At 32.9% G+C, this 8,717-nt stretch overlaps 1 protein-coding gene across 1 annotated transcript in view; it reads right to left on the reverse strand.

Annotated features, from left to right (window-relative positions):
- HMCN1 (hemicentin 1) overlaps positions 1-8,717 on the reverse strand; it is a 408,502-nt gene that overhangs the window by 92,810 nt on the left and 306,975 nt on the right. The window contains exons 57-63 of the mRNA XM_023533191.1: positions 6,244-6,405; positions 5,423-5,536; positions 5,105-5,307; positions 4,733-4,814; positions 4,491-4,622; positions 4,004-4,153; positions 1,833-1,992 (exon numbers count right to left, since the gene is read on the reverse strand). Of these exons, the coding sequence (XP_023388959.1) occupies positions 1,833-1,992; positions 4,004-4,153; positions 4,491-4,622; positions 4,733-4,814; positions 5,105-5,307; positions 5,423-5,536; positions 6,244-6,405 (1,003 nt within the window). The remainder of the gene's footprint in view (positions 1-1,832; positions 1,993-4,003; positions 4,154-4,490; positions 4,623-4,732; positions 4,815-5,104; positions 5,308-5,422; positions 5,537-6,243; positions 6,406-8,717) is intronic.

Here is an 8,717-nt window from a genome sequence, read left to right on the forward strand (position 1 = left end):
GTTGTCCATATAAGGTTGGAATTAACTGTAAATTATAAAACTGAAGAATGTTACAATAAGAAATTTTATATCAAAAAATCTAGTTAGAAACCACTGAGTAATACTAATGAGAAGGAGCAGAATAGAGTAATTTATTTAAACTGTAACGACTCAGGGTTATGTATGGGTATAGTTTGCAAAAATTTTTCTAAAGTTGCTAAAGCTTTTCCTTTAAATTACATAATAGTAAGTAATAACTATATCATTAGATTATTGAGATATCTAAGTTAAGATTATTACATTATTGAATCTTTTCACACACTATTATGAAACAAAACTTCCTGGGTTCTATAGAGATTAAATTGCTAGCTATAGTTATTTCTGCAATAGTGATTTTATTAGATTCTCCCAGTATCAAAAATACTCCATTTCTACCATATCATGTTATTAAATATGATTACTGAGAATTATATGGTATTTTTTCTTTTTCAAAATATGAATTGGAAAAACCCATGAGTTTAACCATTTTAATAAATGAAAAAGCAAGTTGCCATGACCAAGGAAAGTAGTAAGTTGACTTTGAAATAATTACTTTATTTGACTGATGAATTGTTTTACTTACAAACATATACATACTGTGGAGCGGTGAACAAATAATAAATAAAATGGATATAAGAATAAGTACATTTGGGATCTTCATGTAAGAAAAGAAGTGATAGACTATATGTTCCTAGTATAAATATTATATAAGATCTTTAGACCCCTACTGACTATCTAGTACTTGGTTGGTTTAGAATATGGTCAATATCAGTTGATTTAATAAAAATTATTAAATTATTTGTTAACTATTCAGAGATGTCCACACTAGAGAAATGAAACTTAAAATGTATCGCTAAAATATTATTGGGCAATTTATCCAGTTTTGTAGAGGGGAAAAATATCTAAATAATTTTAATATAAAATAACTTCAAAGAAAATCACATTTATCTTCCTTTAAACCATGTATATTCAGTTCATTCACTAGAAAATAATACTCCAAACTATTAAATTTAAAATACTGGTTCAAAATGATAAGGATTACAATATATTTAATTAATGCCTACTTATGCACATATAATTCTTGAAGTAACTATAATTACACTCTGGTATGTGTATATAATGAGGCTTTGTCATGAAGTCATTTAGTAGACTGCAGAAATCTGAACTGTCCTTCCACTGGTGTTTGTTACTGAAAGTAGCAGGGGGCCTTAATCACATTATTATCCCATCTCTATGTGGTATGTGGTGTGGGTAACACGTGTCAGCTGGAAATGGGATTGGACAAATCACTATAAGGAATGAACCGGGTTAAGATTATTTTTTACCTTTTCTCAAAATGAGCCAAGCAGTATGGCATGTTTTGTGATTTGGTGATCTCAAGACATGAAATCATATCTAAGACTATTGATGAATTTTTTGTAAGATAAAACTGGTTTGATGTTAGTAGGAAGAAATACTTATTTTATGATGGAGACTTTGGTATAAACACTCTGAGATTAGGAGGAATAAAATCGACACCAGTTAATCAACATTTGTATGAATAAATGAGGAGATTTTATAACAGAGATGATGGATAAAACACACACACACACACACACACACACACACACACACACACACACACACACACTTTTGAGTGATTCTCCAAGAATTTCTGTGTCCAATTCCCCACAATTTTATCTTTTTCATTTCTGAATACAATGATAGCCAAGTTACAAGGAGACAAAATTTGGTATTATTCATGTGAAACTCGAAGCATAAAGCATTGTAGAAGACCTTAAAATTTATGATGCAAAGATTCTTTGTAAACATACCGGATCCTTTCTGCTTCACTACTAGTGATGGCTTTTCCATCTCTAAGCCATTGAACAACTGGAGTGGGAATGCCATCTGCATTGCAGACGAGCTCCACATTTTCTCCTAAAAAAACACTGACTTCACTTGGAATTTCAGCACCAGCAACATTTGGAGGAACTTTGGAGAAATAAAAATTTCCATTAAGAAGGTACAAAGAACAATATTCCATTTTTATTTCATATTCTTCATGGATTGTGGTTCAAGATCAAATTATTGTTTACTCATAAATTACTTTCAAATGAGAAACAGGTAAAAGAATCGCTTCAATATTCCTGGCATACCTGTAGGTTGATACGATTATTTAAGTCATAGGGACTAGAGATAAGTCTAATTGATGGACATACTTCCAGCTAAGTAGAATCACTCTTAAATTATGGACAGATTGTTTAGAATTAGTACAATTCTGAAGAATCTGTTTTATAAAATCTTAGCATAAAGGTCTGAGAAAAGTACCTAAGTTGGTTATTTCTTTCTCCATAATGCAATTTAAATATTATTTATTCAGAACAAAAGATAGGCTTATTGTAGTTTTTAAGATGCAATAGTTTCTGTTCTCTTTTTCTAGCCATGTGTGGATCTCATTTTAATGATCTGTGTGATAAATAAATAAAAATACTGATAATGATATAAGACAAAAAATATCTGAATTCCTCTTCCATATAATTATAGCTGTCTGCTGGGGTCGCTCACATCAGTTTGCAAAAAGCCAATTTTGCACTTTTTCCCTTCTTGATGGGTCTGTGACATCACATTGGTAGCTTAAAATGAGCCAAAGTGGGTATATTTACACATGGAAACTGGCAAATGATTAGCTACAAAATCAGGACATTTTTTATCTGGAGAGTCGATTGTTAAACATTTATCAGCACATAATCTCTCCAAATCTCATTGAAGTCATCGAGAAGATGAGATTAATATCAAATTTGAAGAATTTGGAGCACTAAATAAGTCAAATTAATAAGAATGTTAATAAGAAACATCCTTTAATGAGTGTCTAATATATGACAAGCACCATACAAGGCCCTATGTGCATATATTATTCCTAGCTCTAGGGTATAATAACATAAGTAAAAAGTCTGGTAAAACTTTTGGTCACACCACATACCCCATGATTAACAGATATTATTATTAATGCATTAAACATTATGAAATACGCAGTTTCAGACACTGAATCCCTGAATATTTTTTCCATTTTGCTTCTGAAACCTCAAAGCCTCACTAATCCAGGAAACCATGAATGCCCATATACTTATTTTAATTTTTCTTTAATTTTGTTTTTTTTTTTGTAGTTAACTTTAGCAGAGCACACAACAGGTTGACAGTAACTTACATTTATAATTTATGAGAAATTCTTTTCAAAATAACTGTAATGATATTTTAAAAAGCAAGCATTTCAACTTAGTTTCAAGTTAGATATCCATTTTGGTGAACTTTTGGGCCAAAAGTAATAATTAGAGGTTTACTGAAAATCAACAGGGTACAAGTTCTCTCTAAAGTGCTCTATACCATGTTGAAACAGTAGGCATTATGTAAATATCTGTCGAATGAATTAATGTTCCTTATTCTCACCCCAAAATAACATAAGATTCATGATTACTTGATTTTATCCAATCCCCTATCTCTAGTTAGAACATAATGCATGAATTAATCTTACATATACAAATAAAAATAGACACATGGGCTTAGCATCAAAATAAATTATGCCAATTTTGAATAAATAAGTATAATTCAACAGAATATATACTATAGGAAGGTAATAATTTTGGTACACATGGAAAAAAATGAGAGATCATCAATTTTCTACTATTCTTTTTTTCCACATTTATGTCAATTTCCATAAAAATAGAACCTACTGGTAAAAGTAGAAAAAAGAATCGACAATATTTTTTGTTGATCTAGACACTTTGAATAAATTACAAGTAATTCTTTAGATGTACACTTATTTTGTACATAGACAGAATACAATAAAGAAATTTAAGGTAAATCATGTCCCTTGCACCTAGGAAGACCAGGTGCTATAGGCACAAAGCATTAAAAAATAATAATAATAAGGGATTGTAAGCTGACAAGGTCCTTGCAATCTGTGAGGTCAACCAAGGGTTGCCTCGCCTAAAAAAAAATCACATACCTTGAATTGAAAGAATGTAGTTTTTCTGTGCTTTTCCTTCCATATTCGATGCAATGCATGTATAGTTTCCACTATCTGAACGCTGAGACCGGGCAATTTGGAGTTTGCTACCTCCAGACAAAATATAAACTTCAAGTGAGTCGGAATTTTCTAAAGGTAGAAACAAAGTAAAACAATCAAAACATGAAAAAGCTTTTTATTTTTAACATCGCTACAATTTACCACAAAAATGCTTTGCTTTGCACTTTTAATTTAAATGAGAGCCTTTTTGGAAAAGGTAAAAGAAAAATCTCTTTATAAAATGAATGATCATTTTATGAGTCTTATTTTCTAAGTTTATATTTCAATACATTACGTTTTCTGAACTAAACACAGCTATAAGCATAATAAGAAAATGTGGTAACTTTTTATATTTTATATTTTATATTTAAATCTGGTATATTAAGAGCAAAAGAAAACAACCACAAAAAATGCACAGCTATACTACCTATGGGTCTGTGGTTCTTCAACCATGCTATCATGGGAGGTGGGATTCCGGTGGCATCACACGTTAAGATCACAGGATTGCTGATTGTCTCAACAACCACTTCTTTTTCAGGTCCTTCGATACTGGGTGGCACTGTAAAAAGACAGAAGAAAATCATGTGTCCTCATTAAGCGAATTCAGGGTACTTTCTTTCATTTGCATATCTGGGGGAAAAAAGAGTTGTATTAGAGTCAGATGCTCACCATATACATTGAGGTGGAAATTTTTATCATCCCGTCCTGCTACATTTATAGCTCTACATACATACTGGCCTGTGTCAGATACCTAAAAGAAAAAGATACTATTGTATGTGCTCCATTAAGTTATAGATGACCAATCACACTTCAAGTGTAGATTAAATCATCAGTCATCTTTATGCTCAAATGCCCCAGTTCTAATTGCCTTCTATAATCTTCCTTTTTTTTTTCAATAAAATAAGGTCAATGGTCTTGACGATGTTATTTTTTTAAATAAAAATCATTTTTACTGTAGTAAAGAGAATATGCAACTCTCAACTCTCTCTTCCATAATCCCACCAAAGAGTCACGACATGCAAATAAGAATAAAAGATGCACCTCGGCTTTCTTGATGTGCAGCATTTGTCCATCTGCTAAAATCTCCAAGTGAGTAGATTCTGTTATCATCTGCCCATTCTTATACCAGGTGATGACTGGAGGAGGGACAGCGTTGGACTCACACTCCAATGACACTGAGGTCCCCTCTCTTACATTAACTACAGAAAGAGATTCACTGCCATGATCTTTAATGCTTGGGGGCACTGAAGAAAAGAAATAAGAACAGAAAGATTTTTTTTTTCATTAAGGTGCACAGATAGAAAATATCTAACACAAGTTTAAAATTGAAATAATTTTATGAAGAGAGTAAAAACGAACCGTAAACAGTCAGGGAAACTCTTTTCTTGCTTTCACCAGCTTGGTTGATAGCTATACAAGTGTATTCACCACCGTCAGATACCTTGGCCCGAATAATTTGCAGAGTCCGACCACCTGTGGGCAAATATAATGGAAACTGAAGAATGGTACAGAGGTTGTTCTAATAACGATTTTATCAATAAGGTGAATGGCAAAATATCCCCTTACAGTAAAATTTATATAGAAGTATTTTATATTTAAAATAAAATAACTGAATCAGTTTTCTTGGATCCTTCTTTTATTATTGATTCTATCTACTTCTTTATAAAAAAGAAAATTCAAAAAATTTTTCTTGCCAGTCACCAAACATGGATAGAACTGTTTGACATAGGTCCTAGCGAGAAAACAGAAATTGTACTATAGTCAAATATGTTAACAAGTATCTTCTGGGTTTAACTCTCCCACAGTACCAGTCTATCTGTCGATCTGTCTGTTTACTTGTCTGTCATCAAGAAGCTTTAGGAGTGATTGAAAACAACTGGTGGATTTATCCAATGAAAGTACTATTTACTAGCCTATCAACCCCATGGAATTATTAAGCAGTCGTTCCCAAATTTCATGATTTCTTGAAGTAGACCTTGTTACCGTACATTCCCACTAAAATCATAAAATTCTATACGATCTTATCTTCGTGGACCCAAACAGGTAAAAAGAGACATTGAATGTGAACAAATAAATAGAGCAAAAGTTGGGAAAGAGACTAACTTGAAATGCCACTTGCATGAAAAATAAAGGAAAATGAGAACATTTTGCCCACTTTTCAAAAGCAACAAGTTCCTTACCAGGCACAATAACAGCATTTGTGTTTAGCTTGATGGGCTGCTCATTCTTGAACCAACTGAGATCAGGAGGTGGAAATCCAGAGACCTCACAGGTCAAAGAGATGAAGTTGTTCACCACGACAGTGAGATTTTCAGGGTTAGGCCCAATGACACTTGGAGGAACTATAATAGAAAATATGTTATAAGTGAAATCTGAGGCTATCAGTAATACATATTCTAATTTATTAATATAAGCCCAACCACTGTACTCTGCTAAAACATTGAGTTGATGGTACTGTTAATTATTTGTCTTCTTAGAATTTCCGAATGGATTTATCAAACTATGTCCCTAAGTTTTATTTTCCCAATTGAAACCGAGGACCAGAATCTTCAAAGATAGAATTATTCTGCATTTTACTTGGAAAATGTAGTTGGCAATTCCTAAGATGGTTTTGTCAATGTACAACAAAGACCTAAGAGTGCTTTCATTAAATATGTTTGAATATTTTTGTTTTAAATATTACATCCTTATTTAAAATTTTTATTTGCCTGCATACAGCATTTATAGAGGAGAAATTTAATTTTAGGACATCTAACTATCAAATAAATTATACAGGTTATTTCAACAATGTAAATCAATGACTTTGAAATGAGCAGAAAATTTAAGAAATAAACAATACTACAGTCTGTTATTCAAAATCAAAAAAAGAATTTCACAAGCAAAAGTAATGCACAGAAAAAAATGGAGTGACAAAGAATGAGATTAATAATGCAATGCCATTTATGCATATTAAAGAATATGCATATGAAACAATGTATGCTTTGGAAGAACACACTCTCATGGAGGAAATAACATCACACACATTTGAATGGTTTCCTCTGAAAGAGGAGGAGAAATAGGAGCCAGAAATGAACATAAATGAATGAATACATGAATGAATGGATTAATAAATAAAAGTAGAGGTGGGCCTTGCTCAGAGACATGAACTAAGGAATTCAACTAATACAACACTCTAATAAATTAAAATTGGGGTCTTAAAACAATATCAAAAACAAAGGCAGAACATCAAAAAGGCAGAATTGCTTTTTCTTTACTATCACATTTTTTCTTCATTAATTTTAATATTAATTCATTCATTTATCAAATATTTATTGAACACCTACTGTATTCCATATATTGTACTAGGTGCTGATGCAGTATGAAAAATGTAATAGACAATAACCACATAGAGTAAATAATATAGTGGTAATGACAGACACTGACCTAAAAATAACAGCTAACATTTTTTTGAATGGTTACACTGTGCCAGGCACTGTCTAAACACTTCACAAATACTATCTTGTTGAATCCTCATACAAACTTATGTGGTAGATACAGTTCTTATCCTCATACTATAGATGAGGGAGGGAGACATAGGGAGGTTAGCATCTTGCCTAAAATTTCACAGCTGGTTACTGGTTTGGAAGCTAAGCAGTCTGTCTCTAGAGCCCTTATTCTTAGCTACTGTTCTATACTACCTAGTAATTAAAAGTGTGATGAGTGTCAATGAGAAGAGTAGGGTGACAGCAGAGAACTAATGTAGTTTGGGATCAGGAGGAGAAAGTGACATTTAAGAAGATACTTGAAATATGACCAGGAACGTTAAGTGGAAGACAGGAAATGGGCGTGTCTTCCAGAAAGAAGGCAGAACATACAGTAACCCTCTTATCTGTGGGGGATACGTTCCAAGACCCCCAATAGATACCTGAAATGGAGGATAGTAACTACTGAATCCTATCTATATTATGTTTTTTTTTTCTTATACATATATACCTTTTTACTTAAAGAAAGCACGTTAAGGCTTCTCTTCGACATGTCTGAATTGCCAGCATCACTACTGTTGTGCCTAGGGACCATTATTAAGTAAAATCAGGGTTACTTGAACACAAGTACTATGACAGTCAATTTGATAACCAAAATAGCTACTGACTTAAGGGAGACAGGTAGCATCTACAGCATGAATAGGCTGGACAATGGAATGACTCACATCCTGGGCAGGCTGGAGCAGGACAATGGCACAAAATCCCATCATGCTACTCAGAATGGAGCTCGATTTAAAACTTACGAATTGTTTATTTCTGGAATTTTCCATTTAATATTTTGGAGTGAAAACAAGAGAGGACCCCCGGGCAGCATGGAGGTTTGAGTTCAAGCTAGTACCTATGAATTTATAATGACACCAATATTCCTGATTTTAAGACTTCCTCCAGCCATGGCTAGCTATAGGTGCGGGTATGGTGCTGCTGTGCAATTTAACGAGAGGTGGTACAGAAAAGCAGCTTAAGGATAAAAGCTCTGGAATTGGACTGCCTGAGTTGGAATCCTGGTTCTGCATTTTCGAGCTGTATAACCCAGGGCATGCTATGCAATCTCACCGAGCCTCAGTTTTCCCATCTGTAAAAGAGGTATAAAATGGTCCTGACCATGTAGGGTTATTGAAATAATTAAGTGAAAT

The sequence above is a fragment of the Pteropus vampyrus genome, unplaced genomic scaffold (assembly GCF_000151845.1).
Source record: "Pteropus vampyrus isolate Shadow unplaced genomic scaffold, Pvam_2.0 Scaffold98, whole genome shotgun sequence".
Taxonomy (NCBI): Eukaryota; Metazoa; Chordata; class Mammalia; order Chiroptera; family Pteropodidae; genus Pteropus; species Pteropus vampyrus.